At 41.2% G+C, this 24,729-nt stretch overlaps 2 protein-coding genes across 11 annotated transcripts in view; one reads left to right on the forward strand and one right to left on the reverse strand.

Annotated features, from left to right (window-relative positions):
• The window catches only part of WFS1 (wolframin ER transmembrane glycoprotein), a 35,113-nt gene extending 25,817 nt beyond the window's left edge, over nt 1-9,296 (forward strand). For both annotated transcript variants that reach the window (XM_021394902.1, XM_021394903.1), the window contains exons 6-8: nt 122-202; nt 4,872-5,017; nt 6,620-9,296. In XM_021394902.1, the coding sequence (XP_021250577.1) occupies nt 122-202; nt 4,872-5,017; nt 6,620-8,428 (2,036 nt within the window). In that variant the 3' untranslated portion in view covers nt 8,429-9,296. The remainder of the gene's footprint in view (nt 1-121; nt 203-4,871; nt 5,018-6,619) is intronic.
• The window catches only part of PPP2R2C (protein phosphatase 2 regulatory subunit Bgamma), a 187,711-nt gene continuing 172,405 nt past the window's right edge, over nt 9,424-24,729 (reverse strand). For 4 of the 9 annotated variants that reach the window (XR_002438065.1, XR_002438071.1, XR_002438070.1 and 1 more), the window contains 2 exons: nt 18,658-23,143; nt 9,424-17,477 (listed from right to left, as the gene is read on the reverse strand). Coding sequence is in view for 1 of the 9 variants with exons in the window: in XM_021394905.1 (XP_021250580.1) it covers nt 22,852-23,143 (292 nt within the window). In the remaining 8 variants the exon portion in view is untranslated. Of the gene's footprint in view, nt 17,478-18,430; nt 23,144-24,729 lie in introns of those variants that run through there. The other 5 variants (XR_002438068.1, XR_002438066.1, XR_002438067.1 and 2 more) reach the window with 5 other exon arrangements.

Below are 24,729 nucleotides of genomic sequence, written 5' to 3' on the forward strand. Positions count from 1 at the left end.
TCTTGTGCTGAGTTTGAGGAATACCGTTCTCCAGATATTGAGGTTGAACAACACTCCAGTTTTTGTTTGATCACTTTAATTAATAGCTTTAACTTTTTGTAAACTTCTGTTGTTGAACCAGATGGTGAGAAGCAGCCTGGCCCAGTCCCAAAGTCAGTGCAGAAACAGAGAAGAATGCTGGAGCGCTTAGTGAGCTGTGAATGTGAGTACCTGCTGCTTCTTTCAATCTTTGACTGTGATTTTAGTTTCTGTTCAGTTTTGCTAGGCAATATTTTTGCAGCCAGAGCAAGGATGTATAGCAGGTTTTATTTGCTGTAAATTGATGATGTCTCTTTATTGTATGTGCAAGGTAAATAACTGATCTGCACGTGAAGTCATAGAATATGTTACCGTTCTCGTAAACTGGTCAGTGATTAGTACACTAAAAGGAGTTCGCATATAAGTTGCCATTTTCTTCCCATTTCAGCTTTAAAGGCAATTCAGTAAAAAAAAATTCACTTTCAGTAATTTTTTTTTAAATTGTAGTAGGGTTTCTACGTACAGTAAGAGAATTAATTATGCAGACTTTTCCTGCAGACAGTTCCCTCATTCTATTTGCCTTACTTCTGTTTGCCATTCCCTTATAATTAATGTTTGCTTTTTCGTATTTGTTCAAGAATTTATCTAAGAAATATGTACCAAGATCCTTTCATAACTTAAGTAGTTAGGGACAGGTCAGTTTGTGTGATGGGGAAAAGTAAACCACTCAACACACACAGGGCCAGCCTTGCAGAGTTAAATCTGTGTATTTTGTAAAGCGCTGGTGGTGAGTGGGGGATCTGGATTTGAAATACACTTCTCTTTAGCCCCTCATATATAAGAAATGGTGCCGTGATGCTGAGCCTTCAGGACGAAAATCAAATCATTAGTGATCCTACTGGATATTTTATGCAGTCTCATTTGCACTTGTGGGATGGGGACAAAACTGCTGGATGTAAAATGAGTGTCCCCTGTGAGTGAGAATGCAACTGAGGATTTTGCTGTTTGTCATAGCAGCACAGAAAACAAAATGCGCAGGCTCGAAACCTTACAAATCTGATCTCAATCATGAATAGTCTAAAAGGTAGGGATGTTTGGCTGGTCTAAAACAAGCTCTTAAAATATTCTCAGTAGAAGTGAAAAACAAAGCATTTGTGAAAGAGAAGTTATATTTTTAAAGCATTTTATGAAGAAGCCAGACGACTGCTATTACACACCTTCCTCTTCATTTAGTGTTGCTTTGGCTTCCTCTGAATGTCTGTCTAATAGTGTGCTAAAGCTGCTGATACTTATATGTGTTTATTACTTTTGATAACTTTTATAAGTGAAATAAAAAGAAAACTGGAAAAAAGGTTAACGTTAAAGAAGGCTCTAAATTAAGAAAATATATCTCAAATAATGCAGCTTACATACTTTTCAAGGAAAAACATAAGATTCAATTAATCACTTGTCGGGAGAATCTCCTTTTCTTGAAATAGATTAGTTCATATAAAATGTAGATCTGTTCTTTGAGGAGTGGTACTAAATGTCCCACAGCTTGTTGCTTACTGATACATTGTAGTTTAGGATACATGCAACTGAAATGTTATCTGTGGATTAATAAACCAAATCTGGGTTTTGCGTGTCTCAACTCCTTGAAAGATTAGATGTACGTTCCATCAGTTCAGTTTGGCCTTTACCTTCCAGGATTGTATTCATTACACAGGTGACTTCAGAATCAAGTTATTCAACCGGTAGTGAAGCTAACATTCCTAAGAACAGGGTATTTCAACTTTATGTTAACTTTAATAGAAGAAAAAGTGGATGAAGAACACATGGGTCTGTATATAAAGGATGGAGTAATGACAGGGAGAAATAGTATTTTGAAGACCAAATGTCTGGTCCTTTCAGAATTTCCATGGGAGTAGATCAGCTGTTCCTGTGACTGATTTGCCACTTCTGGAAATCTAGAAATAGTCCTTCAAGGATTGGGTTTCGTTGTTTGGTCATCGTATCGTGAGGCAGTTGTAACTGAGTTCATTGGAGTTACATCGATGGGCACTTGCTGGGTGACACTAATGTTCTTTCCATTCCTCAGCTGAACAGGCACGTGCTGACAGAGCATGAGCGCAAAGCAAGTCATTTTGTTCTGGATTCTTCAGTAATTCAGAATGTCAGAAAAGGAACTGCTTTTTTTTTTTTAAGGCTTAAATGGCAGATAAAATAACAGGAGAGTAAATGAACCTACGTGTAAGCGTAGGCAGGAATTGATGTGCATATTTTTCTTTTCCTGCGATGGATGGGGGAGGCAGGGGAATTTGTCATAACCAAATTGAAGAAAAAAATCTATGAATAATGAAGTAGAATCTACAACATACACTTTTAATATCAATTTAAGAGACACTTGGGTGACAAAATACTAATAACATTTAAAAACGAAAAGTTTTCATCAAACACTTAAAGCAGGAGTTAAGCTGTTACCTCTTCTCTAGAGAGCTTTTATCTTTTCATGGATGAACAAGACAGCTGTTCCTATTCAGCTTTTACTTCTCTGATCCACCGAGTTTTTGCATTTATCTTGCCAGCAGGAATTTTTTCCTTCAGTTTTAATATGTTGCCAATACTTGGAAGTGTTAAGCCAGTAATGTGTTTGCTGACATGTGATCTGGAGTATCCTTAATGAAGGCATAAATGGAATACTGAAGCTGACATTGTCAATGGACAGTTGTTACATGCCTGAGAGTGTATGTATTGTTACACTTGATAGGCCAACTATACATATTAAATTAGTAACTCTGTCCCTCTCAGGATAACTCAGAGTCACATAAAAGTTCCTAAAGGAACTTCAGTGAGATTCTAATCATGTCTGCATACTGATTCCTCACAAAAAAACCCCCGATTTTTACTGCTGTATATTTTGTCCAAATAAGACAGTTCAGGTAGTCTGTGTGGTGTTAGGAAGGATCTGGAGCCCACCAAAGACAGCTGAGGAACCTCACTGAATTCTTTGTGCAAGTCATGTAGTCTTACAGTCTGTGAATGAAAAGACAAGATAGCAGAAAATTAAACTGCTTCCTGGGAACGGTGCCGCATGGTGTTCGGTGGGACATACGGGTTCAGACTGTGGGGAAAAAGAAAAGTATTTTAAGAGTGCAAGCAAGGGCAACGTGCAAGTTGTGAGATTAAAGCAAAAACTACAAGCTGCTGTTTTTCCATGGAACTCCTTTATAGCACCTCTTCCTATAACAAGTATCTTGAAAAAATGCCTTCTTTCAGTCCTGTATCTACAGCTTTCTTGTATTAAAAAATACAAATGTATTTTATATGGCACCCATAACTACTATTTCTGTTTAAGTTTTTCATTTTTTTTTTAAAGCTCAAATCCACTAATCTTCCATTCAAAACTTAGTTAAGCCATTTAGTTTTCTGTCTCTTTAAAATCATAAACCCATACTGAGCAGGCCAGCGTTCTTATTTTTGTCAGCTGACTAGCTAAACGTACTGTGTAGGTGGTGTATTACAGACTTCTGTCATTCAAAAGTCTTTCATATCTACAGCAGTGTCATTTACTGCAGTGTACAGGAAAAGTTGCTGTTAATTATCCTCCTTTATGAACGACATCAAGCTTGCCTACCATAGAAACTAACTAATGCATGCTAATTGCAAGGCACTGGGTGTGAAAAGAGTTTGAAGCAGTGTATAAGTCATCTCGTAGCATCCCTGGAGATCTCTGAAGTAATCTCGTGGTTCCCTTCTACTCGCAGGAGTGGATAACGATCTTCCAGGGCCACTAGCTGTCAGTATTTGTGTCCTTGTGCTCCTGATACTGCATGATGAAGTGTCCCCACTCCCTGAACTTCCCCTTGCGTTAAGAGCTTGGGGAACAGCAGTACAGCGATGCTACAAAAACTGATAATTTTTAATTGTTGCGTATTCCTATCTCAATTTCCTCTTAGACTTCCAGGGAAAGCGTCTTATTTGAGTTTAGCCTACACTATTCTGAAGCTCCTGAGGAAGTCAGAAATGTTTGTCTGAGGGCACTAAGCCAAAGCCTTCATTGTATTGTGTGGAGCATGATATCGCCCCTGAAGTACACAACCATATGATCAAGTTGACAAAATGTTAGTGGAGAAGATGCTTCATACCTGTAAATGAGTTGTGCTCATTAGAGTTAGGCAGTGATAAAGTTTTGTCTTTGTGTACAACTGAGCAAAGCGTATTTTGTGGCCAGCTAATTTAAATCCTACTTGATGTAGTTTGAGGGAGGAGTTTTGTATAGCCAAACAGCATATTCAATTAATATGCTAAAGTAAACTTATATTTTTCTTGTATATATAAATAATTGGGCATTTGACGTAATTATATCTGTCTCAGTTACAAAATTGGAAAAATAATTGCTCGACACCAAATCAGAAGTCAGTTTTCAGTTCATGGTGTATAGATAATTCATTACTGTTCCTGTACAGTTATTTCTTTTCAATGCAGATTTTAGTTAAAGATTTCTCTCAGTTACCAAAGCTATGAAAATTTATGATTTGAAACTATGTAACCTAATCCGGCAGTCTCTTTTCCTTGGAACACTTGCAGTAAGCTACATTCACTCATTTTGTTTTCCTGTTTGCAAATATAATAAAGTACGTACTGGTTTGACAAGATTTAGAGTAGTCATGTATTGCTGGGAAAAGCAGCTGGTTATTTTAAGCGCAAGTCTTAGAGCAAGTTGCAAGGTAAGCCTGTGTTACCGGTAATTCAGTTTTTGAAGTCCAGAGCAGATCTTCTTTAATAACATGTAAGAAAATTAATATTCCAGTTCATATAATCGGTACAGCATTTTAGTGACGCTATTTACTCATAATCTATACTTTATCTTATAGCTAAAAAATTTATTGCTTTGGATGACTTTGTGGAGATTACCAAGAAGTATGCAAAGGGAATCATCCCATCTAACCTGATTATGCAGGAAGAAGAAGATGATGAATTGGCAGGGAAGACTCCTGAAGAGTTGCCCTTGAGACTGAAGGTAAACAGACAGTAATGAACAGGTTGTATGGAAGGGCTGTAACTTGCACATTTCAGACAAGACAGAGGTGCTTTGCACTTGATTCTCAAAGCTGATATTTAGCCTGAGTAGGTCAATAGTAGCATTTTTGTTATAATTTCTTTTTTGGCTTTACTTTACATACGTATTTATAGTTTTATATATTTGAGGTATGCATTTAAGAGAAAAGGGAAATGGTTTTCCTTGCAAGGGGACGAACTAAGTTCATTATATCCCAGTGAGAATTTAAAGGTCTCTGTCATAACTGTAATTTTTATAACTGTTGTTTTTATATACTTCATATCTTTCCTACATAAAAAGAAACAAGAAGGTGGCAAAAATTAGCCTTAGCCTTGAGGTGTTAAAAGATTCTGCTATGGAGGAACTAAAGAATGGTGCAATTTGTCATCAGTGGTTTTCTGTACTGTTATTTCTCTAGGTAGTAAAAGGAGAAGGGAAAATTGAGGTGCGAGTGTTCAATACCAGTAAAAAATTCAAGCAAGGCAGGGGATTCCTAGGTACTTCCATGAGGGGTTTAGTTGTCATTCTTGTCATTTTGTTGTCCATTATCATACAGAAGGGTTAAAAAAAAAGTAGGAGGTGTTATCTCTTTTCCAATATTTTGAATAACTAATATTCTGAAAGAGATGCGTCTATGAAGAATAGCAGAGATACTTTTGCTAATAAACAGGTTTATGCCAAAGTCATTGTGTTTGTTGCCATTTCTTCACAATGTTACAGAGGTTTGCTAAAGCATTTTTGGCTTTTCTGCTGAAGTGATTAATATAAAAGCATAAGTTCTGGGAAAACATTAAAAGCTGTCTTTTTATGGGACTGTTTGCACTATGTAATGTGCAGATGGTAATCCTTGAATGTTTGGAAAAAAAAAAAAATCCCAAAAATTTTATTCCTGATACACTAAGTGTGTAGGTGGCCATAGGTTGATCTGGCATTTCTTCTATTGTTGTATAAATGTATAGGAAAATGCCACGTGAGATGGATGAAATTTTACAATCATGGACAGCAACTTTCTGCTGTTTACAAAACACATTTTGACAGTTGCATCTATAGGTACTTGGAAAGGATTTTTTCAAAGACTGAACATAGCTGTAAAGACTTTCTGTAAGTGCATATAATCAGAATGTATAACATAATCTCTACAGAAGAGTAGTAGAGTTAAGTGTTTTAAAACTTACATTACTCACAGCTCAAGTAGACTTAAGATAAACCACGAGGCTGCAGTTCTGTGTTATCTTCAGTCATTACTTGAGCTGTGAGTAATGTGTGTGAAGTTAGCAGAGCGGAGTATTTGACTAGGAAGCCATTTAATTATGTGTCAAAGGTAATGAAATTCATCTTCCCTGAAATCAAAATAGCCTCTGCGTTTCACCTGACTGAATTAATCAAAATAGAGCTAATAATATCAGACAACGTAATCTCAGGTTATTGGCAACACTCTTTTGGAATAAAAATCTTTTCACATCAGCGGAGGTTAGACAACTGACTGCTACTGCTTCAGTTAATATCTGTGATGTACCAATACAAAACTGCTATTAAATAAAATACTTCTTTCTCTCTTTCCAGGTTGTAAAATATCCACTTCATGCCATAATGGAAATTAAAGAATATCTTATAGATATTGCATCAAAGGCAGGAATGCATTGGCTGTCTACCATTATTCCAACACATCATATCAATGCTCTCATCTTCTTCTTCATCATCAGTAATCTGACAATTGATTTTTTTGCCTTCATTATTCCGTTAGTTATATTCTATTTGTCCTTCATTTCTATGGTGATTTGCACACTGAAAGTTTTTCAGGACAGTAAGGCCTGGGAAAACTTCCGCACTTTGACTGACTTACTCCTTCGTTTTGAACCAAACTTAGATGTTGAGCAAGCTGAGGTGAACTTTGGGTGGAATCACTTAGAGCCATACATTTATTTTATACTCTCAGTATTCTTTGTAATTTTCTCCTTCCCTATAGCAAGCAAGGACTGTATACCATGCTCAGAGTTAGCTATTGTCTCTGTTTTCTTCACAGTGACAAGTTACATGAGTTTAAGCACATGTGCAGAACCATACACGCGAAGAGCATTAATGACTGAGATAGCAGCAGGTTGCTTATCCCTATTGCAGGTATTACCTGGGAATTTTGGCTTCTTGAAATTCTTAGGTAAAACCTTCTTTACTGTTCCTGTAGGCCATCTCTTTGTGATCAATGTAAGCATCCCGTGCCTTTTGTTTTTGTATTTGTTCTATCTTTTCTTTAGAATGGCACAACTACGAAATTTTAAAGGCACCTACTGTTACCTGGTCCCATATCTGGTCTGCTTTATGTGGTGTGAACTCTCTGTGGTCATTCTGCGGGAGTCCTCTGGCATTGGGCTCGTTCGTGCATCCATTGGTTACTTTCTGTTTCTCTTTGCACTCCCAGTGCTAGGTGTAGGCATTGCACTGATGTGTCTGGTCCATTTCATTAAGTGGTTCGTGTCTCTGGAGCTCGTGAAAATTGTAGTGACTCTAGTTTTGTGTGCTGTTCCTTTGCTCTTCCGATGGTGGACAAAAGTCAACTTCTCTGTAGTAGAAATGGTTAAGTCCCTCACTCGAAGCTCGATTGTGAAACTCATTTTGGTGTGGATTACAGCTGTAGTGTTGTTTTGTTGGTTCTATGTGTATCGATCAGAGGGAATGAAAGTTTACAACTCCACCTTGACATGGAATCAGTATGCTTTCCTCTGTGGACCCCGATCATGGAAGGAGACCAATATGGCACGTACTCAGATTTTATGTAGTCACCTGGAAGGACACAGAGTGACATGGACTGGGCGGTTCAAATATGTGCGTGTTACAGAAATTGACAATAGTGCAGAATCTGCAATCAATATGCTTCCGCTTTTTATTGGTGATTGGATGAGGTGCTTGTATGGTGAAACCTACCCTCTTTGTGACCCCAAAAATGTCACAATGGAGGAGGAAGAATTGTGTCGTCTCAAGTATTTGACAAAGCATAACTGCCACATGAAAATGTTCGATCGGTACAAATTTGAAATAACTGTGGGTATGCCTTTCAGTAGCAAAAATGGAACCAAGTTGGCAGAGGAAGATGACATAACCAAAGATATTGTGTTAAAGGCAAGCAATGAGTTTAAGAAAGTGTTGCTGAACTTGAGGCAAGGAAGTATAATTGAATTCAGCACAATTCTGGAAGGTCGTCTTGGCAGTAAATGGCCTGTCTTTGAACTGAAAGCAATCACTTGCTTGAATTGTATGTCTAAACTCCTACCTGCAGGGAGGCATGTGAAAATAGAGCATGACTGGAGGAGCACAGTGCATAAAGCCATTAAATTTGTTTTTGATTTTTTCTTCTTTCCATTCCTGTCAGCTGCATAATGAGCTCATATTGGTTCAGTGGTATCTTCGATGTACGCTGCATTTACACTACCAAAGGTTTGGTTTCTTAAAAAGAAAAATAAACACAAAACCACCCTGCTGTAGCAATGCTTAGAACGTATGCTAATGTAGAACTCTGGTTGACTTTTGTAAGTGTACACACTGTATCCTGACTTTAAACCCCATATGACTGAAGTGACATATACTAGTTTAATGTTATAAAAGAATGCAGGGCATTGCTGCTGACTAATTGCATGGAGACTATTCTGTCCAAATTGAACATGTTGTTTGCCTGTGATACAACACTAGATGGATTCACTTGCTCTGTGTTAAAGCACTTTACTCTTTAAATATTCACAACATGTTCCTATGTATTTTCACAGGTATGATTTATAATAGGTAGTTGACAATAGCTTATGTTGCACATATTGCTTGTATTTATTTGGTGTGTTCTAGAAAAAGGTGATCATGTAATTGGTTCCTGGTGGTGATATCTGTGTAAAAAACGTATTGTTTCACTTCTTGTCCAGAAGTTGGTGATTTCAATTTGTTTTTGAAAGGGTACACCATTTCACACCCCAGCAAGGTGGTAAAATTCTCTCAAGCTGTCATTTTGCATTAAATATTCTTTACAAAACAAGCTATTTGTTCTAATTGGCTATGATAGCTATGTGTGTGACACTAAGGTATAATCCATGCTGGTGTGTGAATGAGAAACACCATTTAGTAAGACTGGTATTGTACTGGTACCAGTAACAGACAAGCCAAAGCAACTGAAAACAGTATGTAGAAATCTGTGTTGGAAACTGAAATAGAATGTCTGTTTAATAATTTGTATTGTGCAAATAAATATAAAATATAAACTTGATTAAATGGGTACAACATGTGTTCATTATGCTTTGACATTTTGAGCAGTTGTTCATGTTGCACTGATAACAAACAGCTTTCGTTGGAAAACACAATGTAGAACATTTACAACTTTCTGCTTTGAGCTGCCTGACGTTGTACTTCACATTATTTCAAGCTAGCAGTAAAACTGGAGTATACCAGGCCAAATTTTTGTTACTGTAAAATCTAGATATACTGCAAGTTTTGCTTTCATTGTGACTTACTACCTTTTAAGTCTTTGGGTGACATTATGTATCACATGCAACGTGCTATTTCCCTGACTTCTCTTTCAGTAATTCTACATTAATATCCTTTTTGCTTTTCTATACTTGTCGTAAGCTTGGAGAGCATGAGGGAAACAGTCACTGAAAACTGACAGAGAAGGAGAAACCTAGAAAAATGAGACATTTGGCTGCACTCCAGTCATTGACACCCTCTTGAATGCCAGGATCAAGCTGCAAATAGAAAGAATCCAAAGACATCTGCAAGCAAGGTACCAGCATCCCAGGCACTTAGCTGAGCCTGGTGTTACAGACCTGGTCACACTGGAGTAGTTGAAGTAGAATCGTGTCCTAAAGGTGCTTTTAGTTTTGAAAACTGTCAGCCTTGGAGAAAAGAAATAGTATAAGGTTGCAGGCAAATGCAAATTTTGGCAAAGATTAGTTTACCTGATCTCCTCTTGGCTTTCGGCTGGAAAAAGCAAAACTTTGCCTTTTCCTTATTTTTTTTTTCTAGACTATCAGTAGGCTCTTTTTGAATAACTAAATGGTCTTCCTCGCTCTGAAATGTTAAGCTCTAAAGATGCATTTTTGCTATTTCCTTATATATGCATAATTTTGAAACTTCTATTCATATGTTTGTCAGGAGGGAAAAAAAAAGCAGCATCTTTTTTTTTAAGCTTTTACTCTGCAGAAGATGTCAATTTATTGGCTAACTGGTGTGTTTTGAAGAAGTTGTTACATATCCTGGGAAAATGTGATGAAGTCAGATGTGGAAAGTGTTGCAAGAAGAGGTACATGGCTTTGCTGATTTCTTTGGAAATGGTCGCTCTGTCACTGAGACAAAAGGCTTACTCCAGGTAATTCAGTTCCCATCTATAACAATACTATTACAGGCTGAACTCCAACAACTTTGAGAATTCTAGGTTAGCATTTTCTTAGGAAATTGTTAGGAGATATGGGCGTATTATTGTTACAAGGGAAAAATAGTTCACCTGTTAAGTAGTGACAAGTTAGGTGAGCAAAACTGTCTAAAACTGCTATCTGCATGCAACTGCTCTAATCTTTGGCTGTCTTTGCACTTTAGCCCAGGATGAACTGCTCAGTAGGAATGTGAATCCCAGTGACATCAGGGAGCTGGGAACTGCCCCCGTAGTGCTTAGTGCCTATGTCAGCTTCCAGACCTTAGGGAGGTAAGAAAACAGTCTTGACCAACTCACTGTAGCAGCAGAGAACCTCTGGCACAAGATGACAATATGGTAGGAATGGCATAAAAGTATTTTTGCTAATCTTTGCTCCTATAGTCACTTTTTCCTTATAATAAAACACTGCCTTATTTAATACAGAGGTGAGAGCTTCTTAAAGGAGAACTTGGGTTTTTGTCATGAAGCAAACTGTGTGGAGTTTCCTCCCTCCTTGTATTTGCAGAAAATGTGGAGGTGCACTAACAAGTACAGCTTTATGTTAACGAAGCTGAACGCAGGTCCAGAAGGTTAAATTCTTGATTTGATATTTTCTGTGAATAGTACTGAAGAAATTGCTATTTCCTAAAAGTAGAGGTATGGGCTGACAAGCGCTGTGAGTGGAATAATTCTGTCTTTGGCCTAATGTCATGAGTGTGCTATCAGAAGGGACAACAGGTGGAAAAGTGATGTATCACTAACAGCAAAATAGAATTCCAGCTTGTGATGCTTTTGAAAAGAGACTAGGCCAAGACCTCGGAGTCTGAAAGGAATTGTAGGGAAAGCACAGAGGGGCTCAACCCTGCTTGATGGGGACAGTTTGATTTTGTCAGGTGGTCCTTTCCAGCAGAGAGGGATAGATCTGAACGGTAGCACATAGGTCATTTTCCATACATAATTTTTGTGGCTCTTCTGTGTGTCTGAAAGGGAAAGGGGAGGTACATTTGACTTCAGAACCTTTTAATACTGTCCTTTGTTGTCCAGTTCTCAAGTGTTCCATAGTACTTCTATTTTTTTAATGGGAATTTAAGATAGTGTAACAGTAACATGATGTGTAAGTACTCCATTTTCTTATCTGTCTAGTAATAGTGTTCTGAAACTTTTTTAGCAGATATTTCTTCTCCAAAAGAGTGGTCAGGTGCTGGAATGGGCTGCCCAGGGATTTGCCGGCGTCACTGACTCTGGAGGTGTTCAAGAATGTTTAGACGTTGTGTTGAGGGACATGGTTTAGTGAGAACTGTTGGTGATAGGCAGATGGTTGGACTGGGTGATCTTGGAGGTCTTTTCCAACCTCGGTGATTTTACGATTCTATGATAATGTGGCAGCTGCTGTTAATTATTCAATTAATTCTACATTTATTATTTTCTTTCTTAGTTTTGAAGACATGATGAATTACAAACCGTTCCAAAGATAGGTGTCCTTTCTCTAGGCTAATAATTCAATCTTTTGGATTATTATTAATTAACTGATGATGAGGAGGAGGATATTACATGGCTATTGACACATCTAAATTGGGTTCTTCTGTAAGCTCAGTATAGTATTTAAAATATATAGAATTTAGAGAAAAGTAAATATTCATTATTTGAATTCTATCCTGTAAGTAACATGGAAAAGTACCTCTTGTTCTCAAACTGGTACATTCTTCCATAAGCACAGGAAAAACAATTCAGCACGTATAGAAATTCTGAATAATTTAAAAGCCTGCTCTGTAATGACTAACAGACTCTTGCTATTGGAAGGAATGCAAGGAGTTTATACTTTGCATTTTGCCCGATGCTTCTGGAGAAGGAAAGCAGTACATCTGTCAGAACAAAATGTTTTTTATTTCCTCAAACAAACTTGATCTTCTCAAGTGCCATACAATTGCTATTAATTAATTAAAAATTGGCTTGCAATTTTTAGAAATACATGATGATAAGAATGTTAACGAAAGGGAAGCACAGCACTGCTTTACACGGTTGTGCCTGAGCCTTTGACATAAAAGACCACCTTCCAGAGCGCACCCGTGTTCATCCGTCTCTTTTCATCCGTTCTCTACTTTCCCTAAAAAAAGGCAGAATAGATTTCAGGACTGTGAGTACACTCTTAACATCTGCAAGATGCCGACTTGTAAATAGGTATTATGACTGCTCTAACTACTCCTACATACCTGCACAGTTTACTAAAATGCTAATAAGAATGGCTAGAACCAAACAATCAAATTATGTGGGTTTTTTTTATATGTTTTAAGATGGTTCCTTCACTTGCCTTCTATTACTCAAAAGCTTTAATTAGCTTTTGTCCTGAAAAAATAAAAGGTCATAAGCATCCTGCTTCTTCCTCATGTAAGTTATAACATGATGTACAAAAAATGGGATTCATCCTCCCAGAAAGGAAGGATGTTCTGCACTGAGAAAACTTGCATTTTCATCATCTCCAGTCAACTTGAACCACAGGTTCTGAAGGCAGACATGAATACAGAACCTTCCTTTACAAAATATTTTACATTGGTTCAGAGGGAAGGATGCAGTACAGATCTTCCCCCTGGCAGCTTTGGTAAGACTGCAGCATCACCACACCCTTCTCAGCATTTTTGTCTGACATGATTTCCTATGGTTTGTGCAGTAGTGATTTAGCGCACATTCTTATTTGAGTAAGAAGTTTCTTGGAATCTCTTCTCTGAAGGGCTGAAACTGATAACGAGGCCAGCAATTTCTTTGCTCTTCTACTGAAAAAGCATGTGTTATCACACTTCCCAAGACAAAATATAAACAAAACAGTAGGAGCTTATTGGTATTCAGCACTTCAGTCAAGAAACAGGTGCAAGCTGAGCACATGAATAAGGTGGAGCATGTTTATAGGTATAGTCAGTCCATGCATAGTTTTTGCAACAGAGCCATTTGACACTTTAGTTTGCCTACATCTTATAAAACACACCCCTGGAGCTTCCCTGACAAAGCCTTGTATCCTCAGGAGTAGATGCTGGTAGTCCATCCCCTACCTCTTTTGTCAGGTAGACTTTCTTAGCCTCAGTCCCCCTCTTTGTTGTTGCCCAGATGGCCTCTGCGTTGGAACATGAATTCCTCCTTTTCAAGACAGAAAACAAAGCAGCAAAACTCTGTTTTCCAGTGTGTTCTCACTACTCCTTCAGAAGAACAAGAGAGTTTTCCCACAGTTGGCTGCAGACAGAGGGCCCCTATGTTCAAACACACACATACAGAAGCAGTGAAACACTAGTAATTTAAGGCTGACTCTGCAGCCCAGACATATGCAGCCTGATCTGGGCTGATAGGTGTAGGCCTGGAGACTGATGGTATGACCTGTTTGGAGATGGTTCAGTTAGCTTCATGCAGAAGAAATCCACCCCATTGCAATGGGTCTGCCTGAATAGTCTCCCCAAGAACACTCATAGTCTGCTGCAACCTTCCCCCCTTCTGCTGAACCCGTTACAAAGAAAAAATGAAAGGGCTTTTCCCAAAGTTTAGTGTAGGAAGATAGATATAACGAGTGAGGCTGAGCACAATTAGTTCTCAGCTTTCCCACCTGTGAGTAGTAAAGAAAATAAGACCAGGATATGTGCAGAAATGCCTGCTCCAGTGTTTTGGTGTGTTGATGTCCCTGTTCTCCTGGCTCTGACGTGGATGGGAGTTCTGCTTAGAGCTGGTACAACTTTTATTGATGGCACTGTGTGGCTGGGATTGCTGCTGGGAGACTGTGGCTGGAAAACAGGTAAAGAAACACTTGGCAACAGGAGAAATTCAGTATAAAAGCAGAGGGAATGGTGCAGTGGGTTGCTCTTTGGAAGTTACTGCTTGACGTGGTGATCACAGTAACATGATGTTTTATTGCCGGCTTTTAGGCGTATCTCTTCCGAGGTCATATTGCAAAACCCACTAGACGCGGCCAGGACAAGAACTGAAACGTTCATTGCCTATGAAGTATAACTTGAAGCAGATTTGCACATAATTAGTTGTGTGGGCATATGGTGTTCAGAATGCTGTCATCTTAAAATCTGGTCTCCTACAGCATCATGCAGCGGGGAGGTGGAACTTTCAACCTTTGCAATGAGGTAAATCACCTACTTCTTGCATTTCAGCATTAGGTTGGGATCTTTTTGTATCTGGGGCCTTTGTGTGCTTGTTTGCTTAACATCTTTGGTAATTTTTGCAAGAAGATGGTACTTTTCCGTGTATTTTATGGGGCACCTGCCCTTTCTCTTGCGACCGCATAACCTGTGTGGTTTTAACGCGGTGCCATCAGGTGGCACTCCAGTTTCACTTTGCATTTTCCGTCCCTCAGCTGCTGTCTCCAGAGGGCACTGGCGGTGAACAAAAGAATCGCATTCTGCTTTTACTCCATTTCAGGGAGAAAATGCGATTAGTAAACACTTCGTAAAAAAATAGAAAGCTATGTATAGGCCCAATTTCGAGCCACCCCCCAAGTTACAAGTAATAACTAGCAAAGTTGTTGACACAGGGTTTCTACAATCTAAGACCGTACTAATGTGATAGCGTACTGTGTAATGATAAACTAAGAGTGTAGGAAACAGGGCACGGCTATCTTGTGAGAGGCACTCTCTGGCTTCCTTGTAGTTTAGCAGCTTGTAGAGGAGGTTTTTGTAACACAAATGTGGTGGTGTTAATCTGCATTGTTTTCTCTTGTAATTTGTGTGGCCACAATGTGCAGTCCCAATGTCCATTCTGGTAGAAATGGCATTCTCTGCTACTTCCATGTGTTAGCTGCAAAAATATCAGGGCTTATCTAGATTAAATCCTTCTATTAACTTTCTGTTAATAAACCTGAACAACAAGGTGAGAGAATCTGTGTCAGTGTTTAATTAAAACTTAGTAGAAGACGAGCTGTTTTAAGGGGAATCCTAGCTGCAGCTCTTGCTTTAGTTATGCACACCCTAGAAATGAATGCACAGATGTGGGGAAAGCAAAGGGCTGTGTGACGGTCACACTCCAGCTAAAGGCTGATACAACAAATCCCAAAAGTGAGTTTTAATAGTTTCTAAATGAAACAGAGAGGTGATAGCGGGTTGTTACAGAGTTCTGTTTCTGAGGACAGCAGGATCCTTCTGCAACAACAGCAGCTTTGGCATCAGGAAGGGCCCTGTAGATGTTGCTGTTGGCCATGGGAGATGGCAGTGCGGGGCAGCTGCGTCACGCTGCAGGAGAAAGGGCTCAAACTGAACCCGCTGACCCCTCCTCTCCCAGAGATCAGTGTGCAGAGGTTTGGGCCTCTGTGTGGCCAGGCTTTATCTGAAATATTTCTTCACTTTCAAGAGTGAGGCATTTCAACAAAGCCTTGCTTCTTCAGTTCCCTCTGCTGTTCCTCCCTCACTATTCAGAGCTGGTGACAGCAGAGATGTTTCCACGACAACAACACATGCTGTTGCCTCAGGTGACAAACTATAACTTCAATAAGTAATCACTGAGGATAGCTTCAAACAATTAATTAGGTAATGGAAATGTTATTCTAATAGGGCTTAGATGCTCTGAAAGTCTGCTTGAACAGATGGAATTCTGATCAAGAATCTGTGTGGAATCAAAGCTCAAACTGCCAGCCCAAGGTCAGAGTGGATATCACCGTCTGAATAATCTAATAATAATTTAAGTTCAGAATGCTCAGTCAAAATCCAGATTATTTCTTGGTGCCGTGAAAAGCAATTTCAGTCAATTCTGGTGCTAAATATTGTTTGAAGCACATACTGGCAAGAAATATATTTAAGGAATTGGCCAAATTTGTCACAGTCACCACATCCAGTGACTGCCCGAGCACTGCTTGTGTGTGCATCCACTGGCACTAGAGACAGATGATGATCCCAGCAAATGGTTTTGCAATAAACGAATTTTTCAGTCTTCTCTTTACAGAAGATGCTTTCCTGGAGTTGTAAATGGATGATTCATAAATCTCTCCTAATGCAGCTTCTAGTAACGGTTCAACTGATGGTTGTTTAAAAAGTGGGTCTCCATGCGAATCTTTCAATCCTATATCCTGGAGTTTCTTTAGCCCAGGGCAGCCCATCTTTCTTGCAGCTTAGAGCACAAATAAATACATTGAGTCATGCATGTACTGTGCCTTATATCACAGTTCTCATCCAGCACTGGTCCTCTTTGGGACTGGTAGCTGTCCTGGCAGTATTTCTTTTTTGCTTTAATTTTGCCTTATTACATTAAGTTTATCCAACACAGTGCATCCGTGAGGCAAGAGTAGGAAGGACGAGAGTTGCCACCTTTCTCAGTCCCACAGAAGTCTGCAAATGCCTGCCCTGCAATGTCCAGTGTTCTCTGACTTGCTTCCAGGGCTGGCTAAGGAGTACAGCTATGGAACAAGACCTACCTTTCTGCATGAAGTAACTACAGTTTGTAGAGGAGGGAAACTGAGAACTGAGGGAAAGGTCTCTAGGCTGCACAAAGCAGGGAGAAGATGCATCACGTCATCTCATGAAGGTCAATCTGTGCCTGTTTCACTCTGGGTTTTTATTGTGGGAGCTTTCTATTCTTGGAAACCAGGAAGTCTTGCTTTGGCTCCTATGAGACCAGGTAACAAAACCTCAGGGTTTCTCTGCAAAAAGAAGCCCTTCCCATGCTTCAGCTCCTGCAGGAGATCTGTTGCTGTAGGCATGGGCTATGCCACCGCCCAGCTTGTCTGTGCTGGGAAGGGACATGGCTCAGGGTCACTTCGTCCTTCCCAGCGCAGCACTGCGATGGCCCTGTGGGCTGTGCATGTTTGGGGTGGATCTTTTAATTGAAAAACTTAAATAGTTAAACTGCTTTCTTCATGCCCTGGTGGTTGCTAAGATACAATCTCTCTGATTCTTTAAATCTTCCACTTGAAATACGTTGCATTGGCCAATGGGTCGCTCCTCTGTGACAGCCGAGGAGATGGGGAGATGATGGGCACTCACCATCACGCCGACCATAGTTGCTCCTGCTGCCTGCGGGTGGGACCCGGTGTGCTTTTAGTGGCTTCTGGCCACGCTGTGTGGTCCGAGGCTACAAGGGGAATGTGGAGTGCCATAGGGTGAGAAAGTGGAAAGAGGCGGTGAGGGGAGAGCAGGCCTGGAGGCGGGGGTACTTAGTGGATGTGACAGCATGGTGAGAACAAGGGGAATCATTTCTGTCCCCTGACTTCCATAGCCTTGAGCTGCTGTGGCCCCTCTCAAGCAAGAGCCTCCTCTGCCCTTTTGTGACAGACAGATGGAGTCTGGGTTTGGGGCGGTCTGGGCAGGGCAGGCTTTCCCTGGGGACACGTGGTGCAAGCAGACGTTTCTTGCAGCCCCACAAAGGGATGAGGAGATACCAGCTTTAATGGTAGCACTGGATTGCTGGAGGTTCATTAGCAGTATTGCAACAACTGCTCAAAATAGCCATTTTAAGAAGCCTGTCTGAGCAGTACTTGTTCAAAAAAATGTGTGGAGGAAGGTAGTATCAAATATTCTGCTCTAAAATAAGTCTTTAGCTGTTAAGGCTGCAGAGGGTATTTTAATACTGTTGACACAGTGCAGTTAATGCAGCAGCATCTATCTGGGTTTCCAGAAGCCTGGATCAATAGCTGTGAGAAATGGAGACTGCAGCTGCTCCGCTCAGACTGTGTTACAGAGATGTCAGAGGGTGACAGTGGAAATGGCACTGATCTCCTCCCCACCTCTTCCACAATATGGCTCGAGATGCACATAGACTTACTGTGAGCATTGTCTCCTGCATCAGACAACTCACAGTGCCAGCGTTGCCCATGGAAGAATTTGGTCCTGCATTTAAAGTTAGTATCTGCCTGGGGAATCTGTTGAGCTGCCTTGAGTCAGCATGCCCACCGTACCAGTGTTAATTTTCAGACAAGGAGTGGCTGTCCAGAAAAACACTGGCATTCTTTAACAGTCAGTACTGTGGGTGTTACTCGTTTGAGAACCCATATTGTAGAACATATGTAGTCAACATGACAATTAAAATAATTATTTAATTGAATTGTTGGTTTAAGTATCTTGTCCTAATCATTGACTGTTTTTGCTTAGTAAATGGCAAGACAAGTAATTATCTGTACCTTGCCAGGGTGAGCTGTGTTTGGGGAAGCTTTTATAGCTGCAGGAATGCAAGAGTTTGCCCTGTCAGGTGCTTCATGTGCAATGCCTGGCATCTCAGTCTTGACTTACGAGCTCAGTCAAGGAGTTGTGCTCACCTTTTTGTGAGTAAAAGTTTGATCCTAGTCCAATTTCAGAGAGAATTAAAACAAGAAAATCGCTGCTATTGAAAGCTTTCACTCCCAAAGCAACGCCTTCCAGGATGCATGTCAAACTGCCATGTACTTAGAACATCCATTCTGTTTCATGACTTCACAAAACCAAAGAACCATGCCCTGTTCCAAGCATCTTACAAAATTAGGTCCAATTCTTTATCCCCTCCAGTAATCCTATTGCCTTTTGAGGTTCTACCACATGGGAAAGATAAGTGAATTCCAGCTCTAATTTTAGACTTAATGCAACTTACTGAGAAGACAGCAAACGGAAAAGGTTTACCATTGGGAGTGAGAGCAAATTGATGGTAATAATGTTAGTGAAAACAATCCTTATACTTGCCCCCTTGCCAATGATTACTTATCGCAACCTTGGAAGGGTGCAAAGGATACAACTCTGCCTCAAAGCAGGGTGACCTGCTGGCTACAAACGGGAGAACCAAGCAGATCATATCAGTGTTCCCCCATCCCCATTCCACAAAGAGTTAAATTGCTGTATGCTGCTACTAAATAGGCTTTTGTGAATATTTCAAGAGCAGACAAGTTGACCATCTGGATTCTGCTTGTGCTAGGCATTTAGGGATAAAAAAGGAAACTAGAAAGGTAAATAGTGACTTGCTTGATGTGTTGGTTTTCAGCTGAGATTCCTCTCTTCAGTACCTAGTCATATTTGTCCACCTAAATGAGGGGGATTGACTGGGTCTTCACAAGAAGCAAGGGGGGGAGGGTGGAATTAGCATGTAAGCTCTGGGAGAGCTGTGCAAGCATTATATTGCCTCATCTAACAGCAGAGGCCAATGCATTCTGGTCTGCATCCAGCAAAGGGGCTGACTCAGCCTCTCGGGGTATAATACATGTGTGCTGAGGTCCAGGAGGCATCCCAAGCCACTGGCTCCATGTGGAACGTGCAGGCAGGGTTGGCTGGCTGAGAGTCAGAAGAAAAGCCCAAGGTCGGGGCAAGCCTCATGGGGACCAGGGGAAACTCAGGCAGCAGCTGAAACTAAGAAGTGAAGCCCTTCTTCACCTTAAGTTTGTGTGCCAAAGCAGCTTGTTTGCGTTTTGTTGCTTGTTCTCTATCACCCTAGGGCAGAGGCTAGAAGGAAAGGGGTGAAGAGGAGGGAGGCTGCTCCTCTGCTGACAGCCTCTGCAATACGTAGGAGGCTGGGCCTGTACGCACAGCAGCCGCCCGCCCCTGTGGTCAGTGGAAATGGGAGGTGCCCAACCTGGCCGCTGGTTACATGGCTGCCATTTCACCCCGTGATTATGTGCGTTCCCTCACATTCTGCATCTCTTATTCCATCTATAGGAGACTGAGACTCGCGTCTCTTAAAGGCATAACATTATTTAACTTGGGCTACAGTCCAAGGTGGGAAGCAAAAGTGCATCTCCAGCTGCACTGTCTGTGCATGCACTGGTCATCGTGCTAAGCCAATAAATCACTCTCTACCTTTGCATCCCCACTTGCCCCAACACAATGCAGTCATTTGCCTTGATCCCTGTGACTCTCCCTGCTTTGTAAAAGGAATCTAACAAGTCTCTCAGATCTAGCTTACAAAGAAGCTGTGCCTTGAAGTCATCTACTTGTGCCTTTTTTCGTTGTATTTTATTGAAAAAGCTGGTATTAACATATTTATATTTTTATTCAACAACAGTTAGCTAATTTGTGCAACACAAAGAATGCAGCCATGAACAACAGCTTTCAAAACAATCAGATTTACCAACTTTACCATCATTTACTCTACACCACTGAAAGCTCAAACTAAAAAGAGAAAGAAAGTTGGAAACGTTCACAATGACGATGTTAGCTTTCCGTACATTCAAGAAGACCAGGAAACAACTGTAGTAGCAAAGTCAAAGATGTGAATCAATACTGGTCTTGGAGAGATTTCTGTTTACGTCCTCTGTAATCACTTTGTGTTCTTTTGGTTGGGTGTTTCATTAGGTTTATAAAGCTCCAAAGATATAGTTAGTTATTTAATTTTAACACGATCTTTTTGGTACCCAGAGCTATAACAGAGTAAGGTACTTCAAATTAAAAAAGAAAAAGAAAAAAAAAAGTTGTATTAAGAGCTGCTTTATAATAAGTTATCTATAATCTCTTACTTGAGCAAGTTAAAGGCTAAATATATGTTTTACAGTACTTCTACCTGTAAATGCCCATATGAGCTCATAGCAATTTTTTTTTGAGCTGCGAAGGTTAATGAGGAGGCCAAAAGTCAAAGAAATTGAATGACACCCTTGAAGCAGCAGTTTGGCATTAGCAACTTTTCTATACAACTTACCACATTCTTAAACCTTTTTACAAGGAGGAAAAGAAGAAAAAAAAAAAAGCAATTTTGTTAAATCTCATTAGAATAAATATGTACATATACTGCCCATGCCTGCTAGAGCATACAGTATTTTATAAACAAACATTCCTCATTCCCTTTAAAATTAACCTATGCGTTTCATACTGTATGTGTTTAGTATGGCTGGAAACCAATGCACGTGCGTTTGTGCTTCTACACACAAAATATACAGCACTGATGTAGAAAACTTCAAACAGACAGGTTTGGCGTGTTAAGATGTCTTATAAAAGAGCTGTGGACTTTGTTTTTCAGGTCTTTTAAGTAGCTTTTCACCCATCCTTTCCTCCAAACTGAAATAGAAAAGAATGCAGATCCCTTTATCTCCGCTTACCAAAGAAATCAGTGCATGATGGCTTAAAGAAGTGGGGTTTTGTTTGTTTGTTTTTCTGAGGAGTCTTAATATGGGCACATTAACACAATCATCTCAGTTGTGCACTTGTGTGTGTGTGATCTGCCAAGAAATCCTTTGGGCTATCAGTTTTTCTTCTAGAGCTGTTAGGGAGGCAGACAGAACTGTTGTGTGCGTGAGGAGGACTTCCTACCGCTACACTGTTCCCACAGGCTTCCAAAATGGAGCACATAATTCCACGTCCTTTCATTTGCCATTTACATCCCGTTCATTTGAAAGCAAAGACAGATCTGTTAGAGCTATAGATCTCACAGTAATGTGGAAGAAGGTTTGGTCTGGAGCTTGTGTTTTCCTCTTTCTCCAGGAATACCCACGTCACCCAGCAGTGGACTCACTGAAACACCTCACAGTTCACTGAGCAATGTCACCTCTTACAGTGCCATCCTTTTGATAGCTACAGCTATTATGGCATTGTCTGCATTCCCCATATGCCAGGACAAAAATAACCGTGCTGCACTGAGCAAATGCGGAATTTCCTGAAGTGTCCAGCAGAGCTGTGACTTTGCTTCCACTGAAGTCAGTATTTGCCTCCAAGGACAGCATTGTTAGCCAAGGCTTCCAGAATTCCCACCCCCAGGATACAGTGTAGGTTTATGGATTAACTCCGCTAGGCTGTGTTTGAGCAGCCAGTCCCCGTGCAGTGGTTATGCCAAGTTTGGGGGAAAGCTGCTAATTATTAAACAGAGCAAAGAGACTGAGGGAGAATGAACTTCCTAAAACAAGTTGGCAGAGTGACTCCAGCAGCCTGCTGCTTGTTCAGTCAGGAAGTCGAAGCACAAAGTTAGTCATGGGAATAAATAATGGAAGAGAGTAAAGAAGGGAATGGGACAGGTGACACAGGGCAGCTTCTCACCAGCAGGAATTTGGGAGGCCTTCCCAATGTGCCACGTGGTCCAAAGGGATGCGGCTACTCATTCGTTCACGCACAAACAGGCTCGGCTTAGTTGAAAGACAGAAAAATGTTAGTGGAAAAAATAAATAATCAAGAGATTAAAGCAAAAGCTCTAACAGTGTGGTATCTGTGGGCCGCGGAAGCAGGCAGTGCACCAGAACGATGTGGTCCTGTGAACCACTGAGACCCTCAAAGCACTGACAGCAGCAGAGGAGTCCCAGCCCTCCTCAGAACACTCCCCAGATGTGTAAGTGCCCCTGTTGGATTAAAGGAACTGACACAGACCACGGGGCTGGATTTGCAGTCGTGCCTTTTACTCATACAGTTGCAGTGATGAGAATAGTTGGCTTGCCACCAGTAATGATACAGGCTGAGGGATGAAAGGATGCAACCTACAAATCCCACCACAGAAGCCCTAATTTTTGTGAAGATCACATCCTTTTACAACTCTCGAGAGGCTGGTTTGTAGATACAGAGGGATATTGATAAACCTAGTGCATTTCTGAGTTCACTTTATCCTGAAATATGTAGAGATTGTTTGTCGCTGCTATAGCAATGATGTTCTCGGTCGGGTGCCACGCTGTGTGCAAGATCTTCTTAGTAAAGTCCAAACTGTCAACACTGATGTCATCTTTCCTCCGCTTGCCACCGACGCAGACTCTCCGGGGCTTGAGAATAGCGCGGGGCTTGCTGCTCTCCCGGGATGCCTCCAAGGTAACATCCCGCTTGGTGTTCCGGTCAAACATTCGAAAGAAGTTGTTGTATGCACCTGTCATGATGACACTGGGGAGAGAAAGAGAGAGGGGGGGGGGGAAAAACCAAAGATATAATTACAGAGCAGCTTGTGGGAGGTCTGCTGACACGAATTCACCAGGACAGCTGAGCACTGACACTTGGATGTCTTCTGGTTTCAGCTGGGAGAGAATACAAACCGCGGAATTTTCCCCCAAGTGAAATTTTCTTCCCCTTCCCTCTGAAGGTATTCAATGAAATCTACAGTTTCCCCAGAAATGGCATCCACGGGCATACGCACAAACTCTCACAAGTCAGGACCCCAACATCATGAGACTGACTGCAACAGACAGGGAAGTGACACGTTTCAGCGCGCTCTGCCAGAGCTGTACCTTTTCTGACAGCTGAGATTACCATGATTCCAGAGACAATCTTTCAAAAAGAAACAGAGTTTGCAAAAGTACATTTCTTTTCAAAACAAAACCTTTTTCTTTCTGAAGCTATAGACCCATTGGCAAGTCTGTACACTATTAGAATTAACATCTGTAATACTTCTTAAAACTGAACCTATTGATAAATACGATTCTTTTGTCTCTTGTATAAAAAGTTTGAAGGAAAATTCAAGTCAGGATCTCTGCACTGAGGAGAAAGGGACAAGACTTCACTCTGCATAAAGATTCCCCCACGAATCAGCCTGAAATAATGGAGACTGGTTTCTTCATTCCCCCATTCCCTAGGGGGAGATATTTTGTCACCAGCTTTAATGAATTCAGGATTTCATCCTTGGCCCTCAGGTTACTGGATTCGTGTAGTCATGGATTTTAAAACCTTGCTTGAGAGCTCATCTCCTGCAAAGTTTTTCATTATTGACATCTGGGGCCACACTCCGCTCACCCTTCCCGTCTTGGCCCCAAGCACAGTGACTTTCAGCACTTCCATTCCAGAAGGGGAACCCACCCCAAACCACCAGGTCTCCATGGGAGGAGCTGTACACTGAGTCCTAAGACAGGCGCGGGCGGTCAGTCAGTATCTGCCTGTTCAGCACAGCCCAACCAAGCATATTTCACGTGCTCTGCATTTAACAAACTGATCTCCACCACGGGTGACAGCTGCTCTGCTTTCACATTTTGCTGTCTCCTGCCTTGGCAGGATCTGATCAGCCTGCCAGGAGAGCTGCACACCCAGCAGTGCCACAATGCAAAGTGTGAGCCGTGCTCTCTGCCCTGCACACCGGCTGAGCAGATTTGGTGCCCTCGCATTCAGGAGCTGTCCTGTCCTGCACGCATAGCTCGCAGCCAGCATCGCCTTGATATCATCTGGGGCCATTAGGAGTTACTGCAATACAAATGAGTGATGTGCTCCATATCCGTGGGAGCTGTGGAGCTAAGTGGTGTTGCACTGAACGGCAGAGCTGGGTTTGCGCCCTGTGCCAGCAGCGCTGCAGCTCTGTCCTGCTCCGCTGTCTGCTGCTGGCACGCAGCCTGCGTCCTGCTGACCGGCTGCTTCTGCCCTGCGCTGGGCACCAGAGGCATTTGTCCCTGGGCAGCAGAAGCTGCAGCGGGGCTGTCTGCAGACGCACCCGTACCTGCCCCACCTGTGCTGCTCATTGAGCTGCACGTGAGCAATCTCACAGGCGA

This window comes from Numida meleagris, chromosome 4, assembly GCF_002078875.1.
Source record: "Numida meleagris isolate 19003 breed g44 Domestic line chromosome 4, NumMel1.0, whole genome shotgun sequence".
Taxonomy (NCBI): domain Eukaryota; kingdom Metazoa; phylum Chordata; class Aves; order Galliformes; family Numididae; genus Numida; species Numida meleagris.